At 42.2% G+C, this 25844-nt stretch overlaps 2 protein-coding genes across 2 annotated transcripts; both read right to left on the bottom strand.

Moving 5' to 3' along the window:
- Positions 1–1076: 1076 nt before the first annotated feature.
- Positions 1077–12108, bottom strand: LOC117262701 (uncharacterized). The gene is made up of 3 exons (XM_078168180.1): positions 11902–12108; positions 2778–2939; positions 1077–2679 (listed from the first exon to the last, which is right to left on the bottom strand). Exons 1-3 carry the CDS (start codon positions 12065–12067, stop codon positions 1448–1450), a joined length of 1560 nt encoding a protein of 519 aa, XP_078024306.1. The 5' UTR covers positions 12068–12108; the 3' UTR covers positions 1077–1447.
- Positions 12109–13165: 1057 nt separating this feature from the next.
- On the bottom strand, positions 13166–15164 carry LOC144463513 (uncharacterized). The gene is made up of 2 exons (XM_078168181.1): positions 14856–15164; positions 13166–14760 (listed from the first exon to the last, which is right to left on the bottom strand). The coding sequence occupies exons 1-2, from the start codon at positions 15025–15027 to the stop codon at positions 13529–13531; spliced, it is 1404 nt and encodes a 467-aa protein (XP_078024307.1). The 5' UTR covers positions 15028–15164; the 3' UTR covers positions 13166–13528.
- Positions 15165–25844: the final 10680 nt, after the last annotated feature.

Below are 25844 nucleotides of genomic sequence, written 5' to 3'. Positions count from 1 at the left end.
AATATTTCTTCAGCAGCAGCAGTTAGTCGCTCCTTGACAAACTCTCTCAAAGACTCAACTGAACACATTGTTGTCTAATGTAGGCTACAGTAAATGTGGCTCGACGTTTAACTCATAGATTAACCTCCCATTCTAAAGGCTCCACTGCAGACCCTTAATGCCTGTGCCTGCTCCACCTCCATTCTATTCAGGTGGCTGTCTGCTGCTGACATATATGCTATACATCCATAGTCAAATACTGATCTCATTGATGCTTGATACTTTTAATAGTACTGTTCTGGTAGCTCCCCAGTCCCTTCCCGACAGACATCTTAAGAGGTTATTAACCTTCTTACATTTCTCTGTGACTTTGCTCATATGCTGTTTCAAGATCAGCTTTTTATCAAATATCACCCCGAGGAATTTAACTACCTTGGCCTGCTCGAGTGTTTGACCATATCATTTTACAGTCACGTCTTTATGTCATCTGGAAAAGCATATCACTTGTGTCTTTGCAGCACACATCGTAAAGCCCCAGTCGTTCGCCCACTGCGCCAAACTGAGCTCTGGCCAACCTGCATTCTGATCGCAGTTGCTTCTGCGTGCATCTGCACCTGCAGTAACATTGCATTTTTCCTCATTCAGTCTATAGGCACAGATCACAGATGTAACAGGCACAAGGCAAAACCAGCTTTTCCCACATTCTGGTGTCACTGTTGACAAGTTGCTTATATGCACCAAAGAACACGGTGTCTGATGATATAACCAAGGTAAATTTTAGACTTTTTAATCCCACCTTATATGGAATTTAAAACCATCTCATGGCTGTCATAAATGCTACTTATTATTGCAATATTCAGAGAAATACAGCAAGGAAAAAAATTAGTTTTCTTCGATCTGTACAATGACTGTAAACTGTCATTGGGTTTGTCAGACTGGAGAAACTTTCATGGTAATGGGACCAAAAATATTTAAGACACACTGAATCTGAATTTAAGACAATTTAAAACTTTTTAAGGCCTTATATTAAGGAAAACTTTAAATCATTTTAAAGGACCTGTAGACACCCTGACAAAAGATCACAACAACAGGACAAATCTTCTGGGATCAGTTTATTACTGTGCATAATTGGCACACAGGAAGGGAGAGACAAACTGAGGGAGAAAATGACAAAACACACTTGATGGTAAACAAACACTGTCACACATTGACGCATATGAATTTGCCATTATGTTACATTATATGGAGGGTTATCCACTGAAGATGATTCTAATAATTTCATTATACACAAACAAGTTCTGTGACTTATAATGATTTTGACTAATTCCATGACTTTTCCAGGTTTTCCATGACTCTTACAAGTATAAAATTCATTCAAACTTTAAAGCAGTCTCCTCCTTTTCTTCTTTATCTCACTAGTTTAACTTTTCCAGACCTGCAATTTCAATCAAAATTTAGGATTTGGACTTCACTCCCCACTTTTCTTAGCATGCTTTATGGAACAGGCCTCTGAAAGCTCTGCCACATGTTTTGCATGTAAACAGTCTCTCTCCTGTATATGTGTGACTTCAGCTGGAACCTCTGTGCTCAAGTGATGCACCTTTACACCTGTGTGCGTTCTCATGTGGGATGTCAAGTTACTGCTACATCTGAAGTGTCGCCCACATGTTTTGCAAGTATACGGCTTCTCCCCTGAATGAGTCCTCATGTGGACTAACATGTCATCATTACGCCCGAAAGCTCTCCCACATACTTTACACGTATATGGCTTCTCCCCTGTGTGGATTCTCATGTGCTTTGTCAATGTGGACACATCCCTGAATCTTTTCCCGCAGGTCTTGCAAAGGCACGGCCTCTCACCTGTGTGGATTCTCATGTGGACTTTCAAGTCACCATTACGTCTGAAAGCTCTCCCACATACTTTACAAGTATACGGCTTCTCACCTGTGTGGATTCTACAATGCCTTTTCAATACTGACTTCTCACTGAATCTTTTCCCGCAGGTCTTGCAAAGGAATGGCTTCTCACCTGTGTGGATTCTTATATGAGCGGTCAATCTTGACTTCTGACTGAATCTTTTCCCACATGTTTTGCAAGAAAACGGCTTCTCACCTGTGTGGCTGTTCAGGTGTCTCTGCAATTTTGACTTGCGCTCAAAAACTTTCCCACATATGTCACATTTTAAAGGCTTTTTACCTGTATTTAAGTTTATCACAGCAGAGGTGTGTGGACTCTTACTGTTAATTTCACTTTCATGACGTCTTTTCTCTGCTTGAAGTTCTGTGTTTCTAGTTGATCCTGAGTCTCCATGCTGGTATTCTTCCTCATCATGGCTCTCAGCTACATGAGAGTTGTGAGAGAGCAGCTGGTGGTCACTGCTTGGTATCACATAGCTTATAACTGGTATAATGACGACAGACTCTTTCTCTGCTGCACTTTGAGTGTCATCATGAATGAAGTCCAGAGTCTGATCTTCACTGTGCTCACTTTCCTCATCAGCAGGAGTCAACATAAAGCCATCAGTCTCCTGCTTCACTACAAGCTGCTCTCCCCCCTGACTGCTGCACACTTCCTCCTCTTCCTCTTTAATCTGTGGAGGCTCTGGCTCCTCTTGGTCCACACTGGACTTCCTCTCCTCAGTACAGAGCTGCTGCTCAGTGACAACCTCCTCCTCCTTACACACATGTTGCTGTGGGAGCTCTGGAGGGACGCACAACAACACCAACAGCATACTAATGTGATGCTACAGCAAATATACAGACACGACAGTAAATATGTCCTAATTAAACTTTACACACCTGTCCTGTGTAACTTTATTTCAGGCTTCAAAACGATATCCAACAGTCTGCGCTGCCGATCGATCTCTTCCTCGTGCTCGACGATGGTTCTTTTAAAAGCTCCCAATATTTCTTCAGCAGCAGCAGTTAGTCGCTCCTTGACAAACTCTCTCAAAGACTCAACTGAACACATTGTTGTCTAATGTAGGCTACAGTAAATGTGGCTCGACGTTTAACTCATAGATTAACCTCCCGAAGTTAACTCAGTCATTTGCGAAACGCGACTGCCGCCTTTTCTTGTTTACTGCTACTTCCGCTTCTTCTTCTTCTTCTTCTTCTTCATCTTCTTCTAATTTGATTGGCAGTTGGCAACCAGCTTATCAGGCGCATTACCGCCACCTACCAGTCTGGAGTGTGGAACAGGAGCGTGGCAGTCAAAACAAAACAAACAAACAAAAAGGTAAAGAGAAATACAAAGTTCTATATCCTCTCCATTAATCCAGTGTCCCTTAGGTATTTCATTAGATGCTTTGATGTTTTGCCCTCTGCTTCTGCCCCAATGAGGTTTCCTATGCTGAGTTTAAGTTTAGCAGTTTTTCCAGTGTTGCTGCCAGTTTCTTCCTCTCCTCCAAATAACCCCTGCACTCAAGCAATACATGTTGCACAGTTTCTGGACAACTACATTTTGCTTAGAGACCAGTTGAATGTCTCCCTGTCCTCCACAATGACTGGTTAAGCCCAGTGTGCCCTATCCTTAGACGGGTGATGACCGTCTCCTCTTTCCGGCTCGCGCTCAGCTCAGTCATGTCAGTTGATAATGTACTTTAGTGTACATTCCCATACTCCAAACAAATTCACACGAGGAACCTGGCAAGAAAATAAAAGCACCTGGGGATACACAAGGATCAGAGGAGGTAAATTCACTTCATTAAAAAAAAAAAAACAGAATATACTAAAATACCACATTAGATGTGAAGCAGCAATGAAATGCAATGATATATTGTCATGATGTTGATGAAAGAATACACTGAGTCACATTTACTGTCTGCACACATTTCTATTCATTATTTTGTATCTAAGAAATACAAATCAATAAAATAACAGTAGGGGAGACTGGGATGATTGTAACACTTTTTGTTTGAGCAAGTGTAACTCAGTGTTTTTTTTTTGTTAGAGCTCTTAAATTTTGATACATGGTACCCATATTTGTCTGCTATAAATAACACACACTTTGACGTCTACTACACCATCACAGATTATGGAAATTAATGTCAAATACAAAGAGGTATATTGTTACAACGTACCCCAGTACCGGGGTGAGTTGCAACACTAGCTGGGGATGGATGTATCAATTTAATTATTGTGCTTAAAAAAGATTCACAATAGGCTAAATGTATTCAAGCACTTTAATGAATAATAAAGAAGGAACAAAAATTATAATATTAAAATAAATAGAAATGTATAACATAAATACAAAAATAAATACAATAAAATAAATAAAAATATATAACATAAAATAACTAAAATCAAGAATAATAAAGTACTAACCTGCGTGTGTGTGCGTGTGTGTGTGCGTTGTAGCCTGAATGAGGTTGACATTTGAACAGCATTTTAACAGTTGAACAATAAACACTTTCGAAGAGTTACAACCCTCCCCATGCCTAGCAGCCATGAAAGAGATAACCGTTTTTAGCATTTAGCTTCAAAGCTAGCACTAATGAAACACATCAAATTAAACTAGAGAAAGTACTACTTGAGCCTATGTAAGTGAAACAATTGTACATACAACACAATGGAAGCTATGCAAAAAACAGCTGTGATGAAAATGTTTGGTTTCTCACCTGAAAAACTGTTTTTTTGGCTCTAGAACAGACAAATTTGGACTCAGAGACATGCAGCTTCACCAGTGAGCTCCAATTGTAAATGGGCATGGACTATGTTGATGATGTCACCACAGCTCGTTTCTAATTGGCCAAACTGAGTGTTACAACTATCCCTTTGTTACAACCATCCCCGGTCTCCCCTATGTTGGTATGGTTCATTCTTGGTTTAACCTCTGGGTCAAGATGGTGACCTGGATGTGTGTGTTCATCATTACAGTGATACATCAGGTGTTTCTGAAAGCTCACACACATCACCTATCTATGGAAACACCTACAGTACACAGACAAATACCCAACAGCCTCCATATACCGTCCATGTACTGTATATGATCTCTCAGTCGCTCACGCACACACACGCACGTGCGTCAGTAAAAGTCATGGCAACAGAACGGCTCTACTGAGAGTATATAAAGGCTGCAGACCTTTCAAACTCCCCTTTTGCACTTGGACTTACCACGAGTTGAACTGCAAAACCTTCTGCTGGAAAGTTGTAAACAACCCTTAGAGAACAAACACTTGGATCACTGAGCTGAAGAAAAACCTAACGAGGTCAACTTCAACTCCATCAAACCTGCTGACAACATGGCGTCCGGACCCCCCGCGGTGGAGCCCCTGCTGACCAGAGCCTGGCGGTGGATGACTTCCTTTGCCGGTAAGACCTCTTTTATTAATATCATGTCAATTTAGACCTGTTATTTATGTTCGTAAAAAGAGAATTTCAGCTAAATGGTTAATTGTTGAATGTAAAGATAATCAGTTATGTTAGTCGACCTGCTGGAAACAGTGAAACTCGACTTTCTCTCAGTGTAAAATAATGATTATATGTTGAGCATGCGCTGAATGTGTCGGGACAGGTGTGGAAGGTGTTCACCATGGTGTAGTGATTAGAAAACACTTATTTTTTTTAGGGTGTTGCATTTTCCAAACTCGTCCGTCGAAATTTTTGCGATAAAGATGGTGACTTTACCTTTTCTTTTTTTTTGAATGATGCCAAAAAATATTTTTATCTCGTGCGCCATGGAGACGATGGAACGTTTAGGAGCAAACGTCAGGACGTCATCACGCGCAGGTGTAAACAAACCGCGGCCTGTTCCTCTGTGTGGATAGCTGAGTATGCTGCTTAAAATGTATCCGGACATGATGTCGGGTCCTTTTAAGTTACATTTGTCACATTAGTGAACTAATTTTCCGAAATTCCACAAAAAGCACAAACAGATGAATATATTGCTCTGAGTCTGGATAAAAGAGATGAAGTGAACTGAAGTGTGTGACAGTTATTGGACCTACAACCAAAGCTGTTCAGTCTGCACTCACAGCTTGTACCTGACATGTTATTATTTTCTGAATAGATGGCAATCTGCTTCGCTCGTTCATGTGGTATTTTCTTATGAAGAGAAGAGATGAGGGTGGTTTTTCATGCAGTAACTGTGCGCGTCCTGCGTCCAAAGTGCTACCGTCTCCTCCGTGCCGTGTGATTTGCAACTCATAAATAAGAAGAGTGACGTTAACTGAATAGAAACAATTAGTGTGAAAACACAGATTTTGCTGTAATTATCTTCTACAGAGGCCCTTTTATTTATTGTGCATAATTCACTAAAAGTGTCAACGTTTTATTGTGCGTAATTGCGCGCGCAGGTCTGTGCGCTCTGGCTCCATCTCAGTGTTAACACAGCTTATCTTTGAGGCAGTGACTTCCTCTTAGAGACACACAGTTCCCACAGTGTCAGGTCATCTCTTCTCTCATGACACAACTGTGTCTGATTATTCTGACTTCTATAGTCTGACTTTTATTGTGCTTATAACAAACAAGATGTGTTGTCAGAGGCAAAACCTGGAATGTGAGCATGGTTATTATTATGTAGAATTGTGGGTAACATTTTCTTGGATAGTCTGCACACAGATAGTTCAAAGAGTATTTGTAACAACAACAGCTTATTTGTTGAGATTCAACAACTTGTTCTGTTTCACCAAGTGGAGAATGTGACTTTATTTATATTTATATTTCTTCTTTAGGTGGCAGTGTGAGCCCCCCCGACGACCCAGTCCTGCCTGTCGGGGTGGAGGACATGGACGGGATTGAAGAGGCTGGGCCTCAGGTAGGGTTGGGAGAACGTCGGTCCCTACCACCTCACCCTGGGGTGGAGGGTCCTGCTCTCCCTTTTCCTGCCTTCTACCCTGCTCCATATCCTGTGCCGCACCCTGTCGCTTACGCTTATCCCTATGCTCCTTACGCTTTCCCTCCTGTGTTCCCCCCTGCTTTCCTCCCTCCTGCTTTCCCTCCTGCATTCCCCCCTGCTTTCCCTTATGCTTTCCCTCCTGCGTTTCCTCCTGCTTTCCCTTATGCTATCCCTCCTGCATTTTCTCCTGCTTTCCCTGATGATCCTTTCACTGATTTTCCTGCTGCTCCTGCTACTCCTGAACCTGCTCTTCCACCTCCCCCTCGAGGTGTTTGTCATACTGCTCCTGCAGCATGATGAGCACCTGTTGCTTACCCTGGTGCTAACCTCTTGGAAGATGGTGAGCCTCTGATTGCAGGGTAGATGACCACAAAGAGGACCAGGGAAGACAGTGATGGGGAGGAGACTGCTGCGAAGAGGGAGAGGGGGGCTGAAGGGTGACTGGGATTGAGTCTACCATGGACGGGCTGAATATCCTGCATGAAACATCATGGCAGGACCAGTGATTCCCATGGCAGCCTTAGCATCTGGCAGGGCTGGTGACACCCAAGGTAGCGTTTTGCCCTGGGGCCATTGGATTCACCCTTTTCAACCCTGAGGGCTGGCCTTTGTGTCTGGCTGGGCAAGAAAAGCCTCAGGTAGCCTTTGCATCTGGCGGGGCTTTTAGGACCCCAGGTAGCATCTTGCACTGGGACTTTAAGTATCTCCTCATTTTTGTGGATCGATGGATGTTTCTTCCATCCTGAAAGTCGGCCTTTGCGTCTGGCAGGGCTGTCGACCCACCATGCATGTAGCCTTTGCGTCTGGTGGGGCTTTTAGGACCCCAGGTAGCGTCTTGCACTGGGATGTTTAGGGAGTATCTCCTCATTCATTGCTCGGTGGATTGATCAACCTTTCTTTCATCCTGAGGGTCGGCCATTGCATCTGGCAAGGCTGGCGATGAACCAGGTAGCCCTTGCGTCTGGCAGGGCTGTTGACACCCCGTGCATGTAGCCTTTGCATCTGGCAGGGCGACAAACTGTCACCTTGGTCTGTGTTCAAATGAACACCAGCACCAGATCTCTCTGTCATTGTCACACACACACACACACACACACACAGTTTTCTCCAGGTCACCACTGAAGACGACGGCACTGACAGAAGAACAAAGCTGCAAAATTTAAAGAGAAGACAAGACACCACTCTCAGACCATCAGATGACTGAACATTGGCCTCCAGAGACTAAAATGCCTTCACATGGCCAAAGGTATAATAACTATTTTAAATATATTATATTCATAATATTCAATAATTCAGTATTTGTCTCACTAACAGTTTTTTTTTGTCATACTAAAGGTTTATCTCACTCCACCACCTGAGCTGCTGCTGTTCACCATGGACGAAAAAAGTAAGTATGAGCCTCTGACTTACTAAAACAGTGACCTAGGCTAGAGTATGATGTGATTTTTCTTTAGATAATATCACTTATTTAGTAACCGAAAGATTATTAATCTGTTTTACTAACCATTATTCATGTTCCCTGTCTTACTACACCACCTGAGCTGCTGCTGTTTGCTGTGGACTAAAGATGAGTCTGAGCTTTTGACTTATAAAGATAATGTATGTTATTGTGTATTGTGTGTACGCTAACTTCTTGTTCTCCTCTTGTGTGCAGGAGCTCCTGAGAGTGGAAGTGAGCCAAACCACAGAGAGCCGCCATCCCAGCCGTCCACTGAGCGCACTCTGTCACACTAATGTCTGAACTGCACTGGTTTGCTGTTGCATTCAATAAAACACTCAGACATATAAAGTGACACTATGTACAGTGACATTTATTTTATCTTCAGTGATGTTGAGTTCATGTGAAGCTTTTTAAATAATGAATCAGCTACAGGTGTCATAACAGGTATAAAACAGCTTTGCCACCTGGAGTCTCTTTAAACAAGCAGCTACACTGAGTCATCTGGTTCACTATGTCATTTTAAAGCAAAGCTACATATCCAGAAGTTCTGAGAAACGGTCAAAGAAGATGAACTCATCAGACAGGTTGTAAACCCTGCGGAAAGGGGAGAGGAAGTGTTCTGAGGCCTTCAGCCACTGCAAAAGATCAATCACACACATGCACACACACCTCCTTTATATCAACAGGCAAGCAGCAACGTCCAGGGCTGAAAAATGACGCCAACACCAAGGTGCCTGTTTCTAGAATGGTCACTGGAGACTGGCTTCAGTCCCCACAGACCCCCATGTTTAAATGCCCAACCCTACAGCAGAAATAAACATGTTTACTGCCTGGTATAAAAACATTTTTTTGTCTCTATAGCTAATTTCTCTGTTCATGACAAAGGTACGGGGGTGAATGTTTATATTACTCACCTGTTTACATTTTATTAGCGTTTTTAAACTGTCGTCATGTCTGTACCTATATAATCCCCCCACATCAGTACACATGTGGTCCTTCAGGTTCAGTGACATTTTTACATTTCGATATGTCAATCTGCAGAAATAAAACCTAATTTATGATAAAGGATTTATAAGTTTTGGACAAAAAAAATGATCTGTACAGAGACCACAGTAATTACTTGCATCAGAGTAGGTCATATCTTCAGCTTCTTTTCTATTAAAATATATTTACCACAGTGATGGTGTTTTGAGGTTTTGTACCGTTTTGTCGACATCTCGCTTTGATCCACTACATTCAGTTGTTTAACCCCGTTTAATCAAGGCTATGAAGATCTCTACTATAAATAGTGCCAACAGGTATCAACAGGTCAGTCTCCTCTGTGTATAAAAATATGAGAGGCAACATGAATGTCTCTGTTGGTCTCTCTTCTCCAGGTCAGTCTATGCTTCTGTTTCTCTTTTGATCATCAAATCCACAGTGTTTGGAGACATCTTCAGGAGGGACACTGCAGTCCCATGACCGATATTCACAAAGCTGTATCCATCTGCCTGCAAGAAAAGACTGGGTTTTGGTCAACATGGAGAAAAATCACAATAAACCTTGAACTAATCATAAAACTTTGACAAGAGCTGAATGATGTTTTGTACAGACAGCAGAATACTTGAATGAAGAATTAAAGATGCTGGCCCCTCAGGTTGGGCCCTTGTCTCAAATATACCTTGTAATAAAAAAAAGAAAATATTACATTAATTATACTTATTAAGAGCCACTACGTTGTACTGAATGTTTTACTAATGTAGGTGTGGTATACAACTCAGGAAAACAGTTCAATTTATGTGAGAATGACAAAAATATAATTAAAGTATTAATGGAATATGAGGTGTTATTTATGTATGGCACTATACAAATATGAGCTTACGTTATCATCTGGATGAAAGGGATTTCCCCAACCTCCTACTTCTTTGTCTTTGTTTTTCTTTTTTTCCCAATGGAAGCAGAAAAATCTGAGAGGAAATGTCAGAAATCTGATGAAAAAGCATACCTTCAAATAAAAAAAAAAAAACACTGAAAATATTATATTAATTATACTTATTAAGAGCCACTACGTTGTGCTGAATGTTTTCCTAATGTAGGTGTAGAGTACAACTGACAAAAACAGTTCAATTTCTGTGGAAAATAATAATAAAAGTATTCATGGAATATGAGGTGTTATTTATGTATGCTTTACCATAAGAGGACAAATGAACTGTTTGGTAGAGTATGTTTTTAAAAATTATTTGGCCTTTATTAAACTTTTATTTCTTGTATAAAGTTACATAAATCTGTTCACTAAGAGCTCTGAAACTATGACATGTTGAAAAAAATATACCCAACTTTGAAAATCCAAGCACAAAGAGCCCTCCTGTCTGGAGTGACTCTGACAGGGAATTTATACATCTGTGTTGAACTGATGCTGTAGGTACGGCACAAAGAGGATTTATAGTTGTGCGTTGACCCTACGCACGTAGCCTTTGGCATTGTGAGCATTTTTACTTGTGCTGTGTCACTCTGCAGTTACACCGCCAAAACGCTAGTCAGCGGTGGAGGTTTCTGTGAAGTGCTGTAAGTTTAGTAGGTTAAAAACACACATTAAACACACATTAAATATGGCTTATTAGAGACAATTTGAAAAACAAGTACATAAATTGGCTTCACTATAACTCGCTGCATTCACAGACAAACACTTGTCTTTATCCGAACACATTTTCCCTACAAATACAACATGCGAATGTTATTAGCACAAGCCTATGGCATTTTACACAGTAAAAATTAGCTGAGCAACTAACGATCTTTTCCTCTTCTCATATAAATCCAAGAACAACAGCAACATGTAACCAAGGTATCGGCACACAATTTGGCTCCATTACAACTCACAAAATTCATTGACAAAACAACTGTCATACTAAACATGTTTTCTAAACAAATAAAACATTTTAACTTTATTAGCACAAGCCTATGGCATTTTACATTGTATAAATTAGCCTAGCAACTAGCTTTCTTCGTCTCATATAAAACAGGGACAGCAACAACATTTAATAGTCTCTCTCCTGTATATGTGTGACTTCAACTGGAACCTCTGTGCTCAAGTGATGCACCTTTACACCTGTGTGTGTTCTCATGTGGGATGTCAAGTTACTGCTAGATCTGAAGTGTCTCCCACATGTTTTACAAGTATACGGCCTCTCACCTGAATGAGTCCTCATGTGGACTAACAAGACACCATTACGTCCGACAGATTTCCCACATACTTTACAAGTATACGGTTTCTCACCTGTGTGGATTGTCATGTGACTTTCCAATCCTGCCATCTTACTGAATCTTTTCCCACAGGTCTTGCAAAGGTATATCTTCTCACCTGTGTGGATTCTTATATGAGCGCTCAATGCTGATCTGTAACTGAATCTTTTCCCACGTTTTGCAAGAAACACCTGTGTGGCTGTTTAGGTGTCTCTGCAATTTTGACTTGCGCTCAAAAACTTTCCCACTTATGTCACATTTTAAAGGCTTTTTACCTGTATTTATGTTTATCACAGCAGAGGTGTGTGGACTCTTACTGTTAATTTCACTTTCATGACGTCTTTTCTCTGCTTGAAGTTCTGTGTTTCTAGTTGATCCTGAGTCTCCATGCTGGTATTCTTCCTCATCTTGGCTCTCAGCTACACGAGAGTTGTGAGAGAGCAGCTGGTGGTCACTGCTTGGTATCACATAGCTTATAACTGGTATGATGACGACAGACTCTTTCTCTGCTGCACTTTGAGTGTCATCATGAATGAAGTCCAGAGTCTGATCTTCACTGTGCTCACTTTCCTCATCAGCAGGAGTCAACATAAAGCCATCAGTCTCCTGCTTCACTACAAGCTGCTCTCTCTCCTGACTTGACAAACTCTCTCAAAGACTCAACTGAACACATTGTTGTCTAATGTAGGCTACAGTAAATGTGGCTCGACGTTTAACTCATAGATTAACCTCCCATTCTAAAGGCTCCACTGCAGACCCTTAATGCCTGTGCCTGCTCCACCTCCATTCTATTCAGGTGGCTGTCTGCTGCTGACATATATGCTATACATCCATAGTCAAATACTGATCTCATTAATGCTTGATACTTTTAATAGTGCTGTTCTGGTAGCTCCCCAGTCCCTTCCCGACAGACATCTTAAGAGGTTATTAACCTTCTTACATTTCTCTGTGACTTTGCTCATATGCTGTTTCAAGGTCAGCTTTTTATCAAATATCACCCCGAGGAATTTAACTACCTTGGCCTGCTCGAGTGTTTGACCATATCATTTTACAGTCACGTCTTTATGTCATCTGGAAAAGCATATCACTTGTGTCTTTGCAGCACACATCGTAAAGCCCCAGTCGTTCGCCCACTGCGCCAAACTGAGCTCTGGCCAACCTGCATTCTGATCGCAGTTGCTTCTGCGTGCATCTGCACCTGCAGTAACATTGCATTTTTCCTCATTCAGTCTATAGGCACAGATCACAGATGTAACAGGCACAAGGTAAAACCAGTTTTTCCCACATTCTGGTGTCACTGTTGACAAGTTGCTTATATGCACCAAAGAACACGGTGTCTGATGATATAACCAAGGTAAATTTTAGACTTTTTAATCCCACCTTATATGGAATTTAAAACCATCTCATGGCTGTCATAAATGCTACTTATTATTGCAATATTCAGAGAAATACAGCAAGGAAAAAAATTAGTTTTCTTCGATCTGTACAATGACTGTAAACTGTCATTGGGTTTGTCAGACTGGAGAAACTTTCATGGTAATGGGACCAAAAATATTTAAGACACACTGAATCTGAATTTAAGACAATTTAAAACTTTTTAAGGCCTTATATTAAGGAAAACTTTAAATCATTTTAAAGGACCTGTAGACACCCTGACAAAAGATCACAACAACAGGACAAATCTTCTGGGATCAGTTTATTACTGTGCATAATTGGCACACAGGAAGGGAGAGACAAACTGAGGGAGAAAATGACAAAACACACTTGATGGTAAACAAACACTGTCACACATTGACGCATATGAATTTGCCATTATGTTACATTATATGGAGGGTTATCCACTGAAGATGATTCTAATAATTTCATTATACACAAACAAGTTCTGTGACTTATAATGATTTTGACTAATTCCATGACTTTTCCAGGTTTTCCATGACTCTTACAAGTATAAAATTCATTCAAACTTTAAAGCAGTCTCCTCCTTTTGTTCTTTATCTCACTAGTTTAACTTTTCCAGACCTGCAATTTCAATCAAAATTCAGGATTTGGACTTCACTCCCCACTTTTCTTAGCATGCTTTATGGAACAGGCCTCTGAAAGCTCTGCCACATGTTTTGCATGTAAACAGTCTCTCTCCTGTATATGTGTGACTTCAACTGGAACCTCTGTGCTCAAGTGATGCACCTTTACACCTGTGTGCGTTCTCATGTGGGATGTCAAGTTACTGCTACATCTGAAGTGTCTCCCACATGTTTTGCAAGTATACGGCTTCTCCCCTGAATGAGTCCTCATGTGGACTAACATGTCATCATTACGCCCGAAAGCTCTCCCACATACTTTACACGTATATGGCTTCTCCCCTGTGTGGATTCTCATGTGCTTTGTCAATGTGGACACATCCCTGAATCTTTTCCCGCAGGTCTTGCAAAGGCACGGCCTCTCACCTGTGTGGATTCTCATGTGGACTTTCAAGTCACCATTACGTCTGAAAGCTCTCCCACATACTTTACAAGTATACGGCTTCTCACCTGTGTGGATTCTACAATGCCTTTTCAATACTGACTTCTCACTGAATCTTTTCCCGCAGGTCTTGCAAAGGAATGGCTTCTCACCTGTGTGGATTCTTATATGAGCGGTCAATCTTGACTTCTGACTGAATCTTTTCCCACATGTTTTGCAAGAAAACGGCTTCTCACCTGTGTGGCTGTTCAGGTGTCTCTGCAATTTTGACTTGCGCTCAAAAACTTTCCCACATATGTCACATTTTAAAGGCTTTTTACCTGTATTTAAGTTTATCACAGCAGAGGTGTGTGGACTCTTACTGTTAATTTCACTTTCATGACGTCTTTTCTCTGCTTGAAGTTCTGTGTTTCTAGTTGATCCTGAGTCTCCATGCTGGTATTCTTCCTCATCTTGGCTCTCAGCTACATGAGAGTTGTGAGAGAGCAGCTGGTGGTCACTGCTTGGTATCACATAGCTTATAACTGGTATAATGACGACAGACTCTTTCTCTGCTGCACTTTGAGTGTCATCATGAATGAAGTCCAGAGTCTGATCTTCACTGTGCTCACTTTCCTCATCAGCAGGAGTCAACATAAAGCCATCAGTCTCCTGCTTCACTACAAGCTGCTCTCCCCCCTGACTGCTGCACACTTCCTCCTCTTCCTCTTTAATCTGTGGAGGCTCTGGCTCCTCTTGGTCCACACTGGACTTCCTCTCCTCAGTACAGAGCTGCTGCTCAGTGACAACCTCCTCCTCCTTACACACATGTTGCTGTGGGAGCTCTGGAGGGACACACAACACCAACAGCATACTAATGTGATGCTACAGCAAATATACAGACACGACAGTAAATATGTCCTAATTAAACTTTACACACCTGTCCTGTGTAACTTTATTTCAGGCTTCAAAACGATATCCAACAGTCTGCGCTGCCGATCGATCTCTTCCTCGTGCTCGACGATGGTTCTTTTAAAAGCTCCCAATATTTCTTCAGCAGCAGCAGTTAGTCGCTCCTTGACAAACTCTCTCAAAGACTCAACTGAACACATTGTTGTCTAATGTAGGCTACAGTAAATGTGGCTCGACGTTTAACTCATAGATTAACCTCCCGAAGTTAACTCAGTCATTTGCGAAACGCGACTGCCGCCTTTTCTTGTTTACTGCTACTTCCGCTTCTTCTTCTTCTTCTTCTTCTTCTTCATCTTCTTCTAATTTGATTGGCGGTTGGCAACCAGCTTATCAGGCGCATTACCGCCACCTACCAGTCTGGAGTGTGGAACAGGAGCGTGGCAGTCAAAACAAAACAAACAAACAAAAAGGTAAAGAGAAATACAAAGTTCTATATCCTCTCCATTAATCCAGTGTCCCTTAGGTATTTCATTAGATGCTTTGATGTTTTGCCCTCTGCTTCTGCCCCAATGAGGTTTCCTATGCTGAGTTTAAGTTTAGCAGTTTTTCCAGTGTTGCTGCCAGTTTCTTCCTCTCCTCCAAATAACCCCTGCACTCAAGCAATACATGTTGCACAGTTTCTGGACAACTACATTTTGCTTAGAGACCAATTGAATGTCTCCCTGTCCTCCACAATGACTGGTTAAGCCCAGTGTGCCCTATCCTTAGACGGGTGATGACCGTCTCCTCTTTCCGGCTCGCGCTCAGTCATGTCAGTTGATAATGTACTTTAGTGTACATTCCCATACTCCAAACAAATTCACACGAGGAACCTGGCGAGAAAATAAAAGCACCTGGGGATACACAAGGATCAGAGGAGGTAAATTCACTTCATTAAAAAAAAAAAAAAAACAGAATATACTAAAATACCACCTTAGATGTGAAGCAGCAATGAAATGCAATGATATATTGTCATGATGTTGATGGAAGAATACACTGAGTCACATTTACTGTCTGCACACATTTCTATTCATTATTTTGTATCTAAGAAATACAAATCAATAAAATAACAGTAGGGGAGACTGGGATGATTGTAACACTTTTTGTTTGCGCAAGTGTAACTCAGTGTTTTTTTTTTGTTAGAGCTCTTAAATTTTGATACATGGTACCCATATTTGTCTGCTATAAATAACACACACTTTGACGTCTACTACACCATCACAGATTATGGAAATTAATGTCAAATACAAAGAGGTATATTGTTACAACGTACCCCAGTACCGGGGTGAGTTGCAACACTAGCTGGGGATGGATGTATCAATTTAATTATTGTGCTTAAAAAAGATTCACAATAGGCTAAATGTATTCAAGCACTTTAATGAATAATAAAGAAGGAACAAAAATTATAATATTAAAATAAATAGAAATGTATAACATAAATACAAAAATAAATACAATAAAATAAATAAAAATATATAACATAAAATAACTAAAATCAAGAATAATAAAGTACTAACCTGCGTGTGTGTGCGTGTGTGTGTGCGTTGTAGCCTGAATGAGGTTGACATTTGAACAGCATTTTAACAGTTGAACAATAAACACTTTCGAAGAGTTACAACCCTCCCCATGCCTAGCAGCCATGAAAGAGATAACCGTTTTTAGCATTTAGCTTCAAAGCTAGCACTAATGAAACACATCAAATTAAACTAGAGAAAGTACTACTTGAGCCTATGTAAGTGAAACAATTGTACATACAACACAATGGAAGCTATGCAAAAAACAGCTGTGATGAAAATGTTTGGTTTCTCACCTGAAAAACTGTTTTTTTGGCTCTAGAACAGACAAATTTGGACTCAGAGACATGCAGCTTCACCAGTGAGCTCCAATTGTAAATGGGCATGGACTATGTTGATGATGTCACCACAGCTCGTTTCTAATTGGCCAAACTGAGTGTTACAACTATCCCTTTGTTACAACCATCCCCGGTCTCCCCTATGTTGGTATGGTTCATTCTTGGTTTGACCTCTGGGTCAAGATGGTGACCTGGATGTGTGTGTTCATCATTACAGTGATACATCAGGTGTTTCTGAAAGCTCACACACATCACCTATCTATGGAAACACCTACAGTACACAGACAAATACCCAACAGCCTCCATATACCGTCCATGTACTGTATATGATCTCTCAGTCGCTCACGCACACACACGCACGTGCGTCAGTAAAAGTCATGGCAACAGAACGGCTCTACTGAGAGTATATAAAGGCTGCAGACCTTTCAAACTCCCCTTTTGCACTTGGACTTACCACGAGTTGAACTGCAAAACCTTCTGCTGGAAAGTTGTAAACAACCCTTAGAGAACAAACACTTGGATCACTGAGCTGAAGAAAAACCTAACGAGGTCAACTTCAACTCCATCAAACCTGCTGACAACATGGCGTCCGGACCCCCCGCGGTGGAGCCCCTGCTGACCAGAGCCTGGCGGTGGATGACTTCCTTTGCCGGTAAGACCTCTTTTATTAATATCATGTCAATTTAGACCTGTTATTTATGTTCGTAAAAAGAGAATTTCAGCTAAATGGTTAATTGTTGAATGTAAAGATAATCAGTTATGTTAGTCGACCTGCTGGAAACAGTGAAACTCGACTTTCTCTCAGTGTAAAATAATGATTATATGTTGAGCATGCGCTGAATGTGTCGGGACAGGTGTGGAAGGTGTTCACCATGGTGTAGTGATTAGAAAACACTTATTTTTTTTAGGGTGTTGCATTTTCCAAACTCGTCCGTCGAAATTTTTGCGATAAAGATGGTGACTTTACCTTTTCTTTTTTTTTGAATGATGCCAAAAAATATTTTTATCTCGTGCGCCATGGAGACGATGGAACGTTTAGGAGCAAACGTCAGGACGTCATCACGCGCAGGTGTAAACAAACCGCGGCCTGTTCCTCTGTGTGGATAGCTGAGTATGCTGCTTAAAATGTATCCGGACATGATGTCGGGTCCTTTTAAGTTACATTTGTCACATTAGTGAACTAATTTTCCGAAATTCCACAAAAAGCACAAACAGATGAATATATTGCTCTGAGTCTGGATAAAAGAGATGAAGTGAACTGAAGTGTGTGACAGTTATTGGACCTACAACCAAAGCTGTTCAGTCTGCACTCACAGCTTGTACCTGACATGTTATTATTTTCTGAATAGATGGCAATCTGCTTCGCTCGTTCATGTGGTATTTTCTTATGAAGAGAAGAGATGAGGGTGGTTTTTCATGCAGTAACTGTGCGCGTCCTGCGTCCAAAGTGCCACCGTCTCCTCCGCGCCGTGTGATTTGCAACTCATAAATAAGAAGAGTGACGTTAACTGAATAGAAACAATTAGTGTGAAAACACAGATTTTGCTGTAATTATCTTCTACAGAGGCCCTTTTATTTATTGTGCATAATTCACTAAAAGTGTCAACGTTTTATTGTGCGTAATTGCGCGCGCAGGTCTGTGCGCTCTGGCTCCATCTCAGTGTTAACACAGCTTATCTTTGAGGCAGTGACTTCCTCTTAGAAACACACAGTTCCCACAGTGTCAGGTCATCTCTTCTCTCATGACACAACTGTGTCTGATTATTCTGACTTCTATAGTCTGACTTTTATTGTGCTTATAAGAAACAAGATGTGTTGTCAGAGGCAAAACCTGGAATGTGAGCATGGTTATTATTATGTAGAATTGTGGGTAACATTTTCTTGGATAGTCTGCACACAGATAGTTCAAAGAGTATTTGTAACAACAACAGCTTATTTGTTGAGATTCAACAACTTGTTCTGTTTCACCAAGTGGAGAATGTGACTTTATTTATATTTATATTTCTTCTTTAGGTGGCAGTGTGAGCCCCCCCGATGACCCAGTCCTGCCTGTCGGGGTGGAGGACATGGACGGGATTGAAGAGGCTGGGCCTCAGGTAGGGTTGGGAGAACGTCGGTCCCTACCACCTCACCCTGGGGTGGAGGGTCCTGCTCTCCCTTTTCCTGCCTTCTACCCTGCTCCATATCCTGTGCCGCACCCTGTCCCTTACGCTTATCCCTATGCTCCTTACGCTTTCCCTCCTGTGTTCCCCCCTGCTTTCCTCCCTCCTGCTTTCCCTCCCGCATTCCCCCCTGCATTCCCCCCTGCTTTCCCTTATGCTTTCCCTCCTGCGTTTCCTCCTGCTTTCCCTTATACTTTCCCAGCTGCTTTCCCTTATGCTTTCCCAGCTGCTTTCCCCCCTGCTTTTCCCGATGATCCTTTCGCTGATTTTCCTGCTGCTCCTGCTACTCCTGAACCTGCTCTTCCACCTCCCCCTCGAGGTGTTTGTCATACTGCTCCTGCAGCATGATGAGCACCTGTTGCTTACCCTGGTTCTAACCTCTTGGAAGATGGTGAGCCTCTGATTGTAGGGTAGATGGCCACAAAGAGGACCAGGGAAGACAGTGATGGGGAGGAGACTGCTGCGAAGAGGGAGAGGGGGGCTGAAGGGTGACTGGGATTGAGTCTACCATGGACGGGCTGAATATCCTGCATGAAACATCATGGCAGGACCAATGATTCCCATGGCAGCCTTAGCGTCTGGCAGGGCTGGTGACACCCAAGGTAGCGTTTTGCCCTGGGGCCATTGGATTCACCCTTTTCAACCCTGAGGGCTGGCCTTTGCGTCTGGCTGGGCAAGAAAAGCCTCAGGTAGCCTTTGCGTCTGGCAGGGCTTTTAGGACCCCAGGTAGCATCTTGCACTGGGACTTTAAGTATCTCCTCATTTTTGCACGGTGGATCGATGGATGTTTCTTCTATCCTGAGGGTCGGCCTTTGCGTCTGGCAAGGCTGGCGATGCCACAGGTAGCCCTTGCGTCTGGCAGGGTTGTCGACCCACCATGCATGTAGCCTTTGCGTCTGGCGGGCTTTTAGGACCCCAGGTAGCGTCTTGCACTGGGATGTTTAGGGAGTATCTCCTCATTCATTGCACGGTGGATTGATCAACCTTTCTTTCATCCTGAGGGTCGGCCATTGCGTCTGGCAAGGCTGGCGATGAACCAGGTAGCCATTGCGTCTGGCGGGGCTGAGGAAGATGAAGTTGCCTTTGCATCTGGCGGGGCGACAAACTGTCACCTTGGTCTGTGTTCAATTGAACACCAGCACCAGATCTCTCTGTCATTGTCACACACACACACACACACACACACACACACACACACACACACAGAGTTTTCTCCAGGTCACCACTGAAGACGACGGCACTGACAGAAGAACAAAGCTGCAAAATTTAAAGAGAAGACAAGACACCACTCTCAGACCATCAGATGACTGAACATTGGCCTCCAGAGACTAAAATGCCTTCACATGGCCAAAGGTATAGTAACTATTTTAAACATATTATATTCATAATATTCAATAATTCAAAGAGTATTTGTCTCACTAACAGTTTTTTTTTGTCATACTAAAGGTTTATCTCACTCCACCACCTGAGCTGCTGCTGTTCACCATGGACGAAAAAAAAATAAGTATGAGCCTCTGACTTACTAAAACAGTGACCTAGGCTAGAGTATGATGTGATATAATCAATCAATCAATCAATCAAACTTTATTTGTATAGCACTTTTCATACATTAAAAATGCAGCACAAAGTGCTTCACAGAATAAAAATTGGACCTAAAATTGACCCTTGGGGCACCTCACACCTAATTTCATGCGTTCTGGAGGAACATGTATCCATACTTACAAAGAAACAACGATCTGTGAGATAAGAGCTGAACCAGTTGAAAACAGTACCAGAGAGGCCCACCAGGTTTTTGAGTCTGTTTAATAAAATGTGGTGATCTACTGTATCAAAGGCAGCGCTTAGATCCAGTAGTACCAAGACTGTGAGTTTTTGTGAATCACCATTTAACCTGACATCATTTAAAATCTTTAAAAGGGCTGTCTCGGTACTGTGGTTCATCCTAAAACCAGACTGATATTTCTCTAAAATACTGTTTCTTTTTAAAAAATCATTTACTTGGTTAAAAACCAGTTTTTCTAAAGTCTTACTTAAAAACGGTAAGTTGGATACAGGTCGGTAATTATTAAAAATGTTGGGATCTAAATTACTCTTCTTCAGAAGGGGCTTCACCACCGCCGTTTTGAAGGCAGTGGGGAAGACACCCGTCTGAAGAGAGTAATTCACTATATTTAAAATCTGTGCCTCAAAGAATCCATAGAATGTCTTTAAAAGTGATGTGGGAATCGGATCTAAAAGGCAAGTTGTTGGGTTTACCTGGGAGAAAACTCGACCAAGTGTCCTTGCATCAACCCGGACAAAACTCTCCAGTGTTTCCTCAGGTAAAAGCAATGATCCAGGTGTGTTAAAAATTACATTCCATTGGGATAAAAGACTGGACCTGATATCATCGATTTTACCTCTGAAGTGGTCTGCAAAGTCCTCGCAGAGGGCATCTGTTGATATGTTGGATGATTTATTAAAATTGGTGCTGGTTAAAAGATCGAAGGTGGAGAAAAGAAATTTGGGGTTGTTTTTATGATCGGAAATGAGTTTTGAAAAGTGGGATATTCTTGCCTGTTTGACTGTTTTATTGTAGGTTTTGAGTTGTTTGCGTAATATTTCAAAATGAACTGTCAGTTTGGTTTTTCTCCACCTCCTCTCTGCACTCCTGCATTTTCTTTTCAGTCTTTTGATGTTATCATTTCTCCACGGGGGTGTAGGTTTTGTTTTTCTGATTTTGGTTAAAAGTGGAGCCACTGAGTCAAGTGTTGACTTTAATTTACTGTTAAAATTGTCCACAATAAAATCACAGGGTGCAGGTAAAATTTCAGCAGGAGTGCTCTGTAAAATCTCGATAAAATTTGCAGCCACTTCAGAATTTAGGTAGCGTTTCCTCACTGTTCTCACTGGGGCCTCCTGATGGCTAAAACTGGTGATGTTAAAATACACACAGTAGTGGTCAGACACAGCCAGGTCAACAACAGAGGACACACCAATGGACAGGCCATAGGTTATGACCAGGTCCAGGGTGTGTCCTCTGTTGTGAGTCGGCTGTGTGACGTGCTGTTTAAAATCCATGCAGGTTAAAAGGTTTAAAAATTCTCTGGACATTGGATCCGAGGTATTATCAACATGTAAATTAAAATCACCAGTTATTAAAATTCTGTTATAGGTGGTGTGTATGACTGATAATAGTTCTGAAAAATCAGTGATAAAATCAGTGATAAAAGAGGTGGGGTGGTCTGTAAACTGTGATACAAAGAATAGGAGGGCTGCAAAAAACAAAGGCATGATACTCAAATGATGAGTAGCTGTTAAAAGAAACTTCAGTAGAGTGCAGCAAATTTTTAGTGACTGAAGCAGTTCTGCCTCCTTTTTTACCCCCCCTAGTAGAAAATAAAAAATTAAAATTTGGTGGGCAGGCCTCGGTGAGAACAACAGGTGCGTCAGTGCCAAGCCATGTCTCTGTTAAAAGAATACTGTCCAACTTGTTATCTAAAATCAGGTCATTTATGATAAAAGTTTTATTTAAAAGAGAGCGCACGTTCAGCACGGCCAGGTTAATGTCTGTGCTGAACGTGCGCTCATCATCACAATGTGGTGAGTGTGGAGCAGGTGTGAGGGGAACTAAGTTTTTGGGGTTGCTATTGGTCCACGGTGAAGTTGTTCTGTTAAATCTGTTTGAAATTCTGACTGGGATGGATGTGGATGTGGGAGTGGGTTGGGGATGAACCAAAGAGGAAACCAGGGGGGCATGTGCTTCCAATGTACGTCAGTCACATGGGGCACACTGAACAGTGAGCTGAATGTTAGCCACTAACATGCGGCTGCCCAGCCTGCTCGGGTGAAGCCCGTCAGCCCTGAAAAAAGAGGACCGGTTCCAAAATAAGTTAAAATTGTCGATAAAAGTGAATCCATAGGTGCTACAGGCAGCCTGGACCCATGAATTGAGGGAGAGTAGCCGACTGAAGCGTTCTGCCCCGCGGGACAGTGTTGGCAGGGGACCGCTTTCCAATCCTGCCTTCTTATTGAATCTTTTCCCGCAGGTCTTGCAAAGGTATGGCTTCTCACCTGTGTGGGTTCTACAATGCCTTTCCAATCCTGACTTCTGACTGAATCTTTTCCCACATGTTTTGCAAGAAAACAGCTTCTCACCTGTGTGGCTGTTCAGGTGTCTCTGCAATTTTGACTTGCGCTCAAAAACTTTCCCACTTATGTCACATTTTAAAGGCTTTTTACCTGTATTTAAGTTTATCACAGCAGAGGTGTGTGGACTCTTACTGTTAATTTCACTTTCATGACGTCTTTTCTCTGCTTGAAGCTCTGTGTTTCTAGTTGATCCTGAGTCTCCATGCTGGTATTCTTCCTCATCTTGGCTCTCAGCTACATGAGAGTTGTGAGAGAGCAGCTGGTGGTCACTGCTTGGTATCACATAGCTTATAACTGGTATGATGACGACAGACTCTTTCTCTGCTGCACTTTGAGTGTCATCATGAATGAAGTCCAGAGTCTGATCTTCACTGTGCTCACTTTCCTCATCAGCAGGAGTCAACATAAAGCCATCAGTCTCCTGCTTCACTACAAGCTGCTCTCTCTCCTGACTGCTGCACACTTCCTCCTCTTCCTCTTTAATCTGTGGAGGCTCTGGCTCCTCTTGGTCCACACTGGACTTCCTCTCCTCAATACAGAGCTGCTGCTCCGTGACAAACTCTCTCAAAGACTCAACTGAACACATTGTTGTCTAATGTAGGCTACAGTAAATGTGGCTCAAGGTTTAATGCCTAGATTAACCTCTCGAAGTTAACTCAGTCATTTGCGAAACGGGACTGGCACCTTTTCTTGTTCACTACTACCACTTCTTCTTCTTCTTCTTCTTCTTCTTCTTCTTCTTCTTCTACTGATTTGATTGGCAGTTGGCAACCAGCTTATCAGGTGCATTACCGCCACCTACCGGTCTGGAGTGTGGAACAGGAGCGTGGCAGTCAAAACAAAACAAAACAAACAAACAAAAAGGTAAAGAGAAATACAAAGTTCTATATCCTCTCCATTAATCCAGTGTCCCTTAGGTATTTCAATAGATGCTTTGATGTTTTGCCCTCTGCTTCTGCCCCAATGAGGTTTCCTATGCTGAGTTTAAGTTTAGCAGTTTTTCCAGTGTTGCTGCCAGAGACCAATTGAATGTCTCCCTGTCCTCCACAATGACTGGTTAAGCCCAGTGTGCCCTATCCTTAGACGGGTGATGACCGTCTCCTCTTTCCAGCTCGTGCTCAGCCTTCTTCCCAAACCAACGTGTTTTTGGATGTTGAAAAAATGCCTGCCAGTTTCATTCAGTTCCCAGTACTCCTGCCATATTTTGCACATCTGTTTTTCGATAAATGCTTTGCCTTCAGGTGTACTTAAAGGAACTTCCATATTGACTGCCGTTGATTTAAGTGCTTGCTTTGCCAAAATATCTGCATCCTCGTTTTCCTCTACTCCTGCATGAGCAGGACGCCAAACAAAGCAGACGGTCATGCCCTTATTGAACATTCTGTAAATGAAGTGATGAATTTGAAAAAACAGATCTAGCCTGCAGGACTTAACGGATTCGATGCTAGTGAGTGCTGCCCAGCTATCTGATGCGATGACTGCCTTTCTAATGTTGTTCTCCTCTATCCACTGCATCGCTATCATAATGAGCTAGGAGCTCAACTGTATGTACTGAAAGATGATCAGGGGTTCTTTTCTTAATGGCATTTTTACATGTTGGAATGTAGATGGCAGCTGCTGTCCTTCCGGTCTCAGGGTCTTGTGAGCCGTCAGTGAAAATCCTAGTTTTATCATTAAAATGCTGTTCTATGTACACATCTACAATCCTCTCAGCCTGTGTTTGCTTTGAATTCCCTTTAAGCTCTTGTCATATATTCAAATCAACAGACGGAGTCACAAATAAGTTTAAGTTTATTCACTTTATTAATCCCCCTGACGGGAAATTCAATGTTTTCACTCTTTCTTGTCAATTACACACAGGTCTGAAAGACACACACATGCACAAACAGGACCTATACATGCACGAAGTGGAGAGATCTCAGAGTGAGGGGGCTGCCCAGAGTGAGGCGCCCCGAGCGGGGGGGGGGGTTCGGTGCCTTGCTCAAGGGCACCTCGGCAGTGCCCAGGAGGTGAACTGGCACCTCTCCAGCCACCAGTCCACGCTCCATTTTTTTTGGTCCGGACGGGGACTCGAACAAGCGACCCTCCGGTTCCCAACCCAAGTCCCTATGGACTGAGCTACTGCCGCTTACCCAAAGTCCTCTGGAGAATGCAGGCATGGAGGGATGTCTGGAGGGATGTCTGGATATGGGACTGTTGGGCTATATGCTGTGTTGCATAGACCAAGGCTCTCTGCTTTAGCATTTCCTACCCATCCGAAACTGAAACACCTACTTTCATTGTGTTCCCAACGATCCTCTAAGATTGCTTTAGCAGGGTGTGAGCTACAGTGTCCCTGAAGATCGACCCAGTATAGGGTGACCATATTTTGATTTCCAAAAAAGAGGACACTCAGCCGGCCACGACATAGCCTACTTAAATGATACTCGCAGTTTACTCAAAGATGCCTTATCATTTTAATATATTTAAAATTTATATGTATGGATAGAAAATTCAGTTATATTACAAAATAATATCTCTCAAAGACAGAAATTTAGATAGGCCCCAATAGGGGACACATACACACACTAGAGTGTGGCAATCCGAGCCCGATGGTACCCGACGGGTCGGGCCGGGTTTGGTTAAAAATGTAGCTATAAATTGTATTCGGGCTCGGGTCGGATTCGGTCAGCTTTCAGTGAAAATGTAGTGTAAAAATAAATAAAATCCTATTGTCTGTCCTGTTTATTGCTTGGGCACTGTTATTTTACGTGACAACACCTGAACATAACACACACAGAGGCACACATTGGCTGTTTGTTTCTACCTCTCTCCTCGCTGGAAGTCTCGGACC

The sequence above is a fragment of the Epinephelus lanceolatus genome, chromosome 5 (assembly GCF_041903045.1).
Source record: "Epinephelus lanceolatus isolate andai-2023 chromosome 5, ASM4190304v1, whole genome shotgun sequence".
NCBI classification, from domain to species: Eukaryota; Metazoa; Chordata; class Actinopteri; order Perciformes; family Serranidae; genus Epinephelus; species Epinephelus lanceolatus.
The sequence above is the reverse complement of the archived record's forward strand: the minus strand, read 5'-3'. Positions and strand labels throughout refer to the sequence as shown.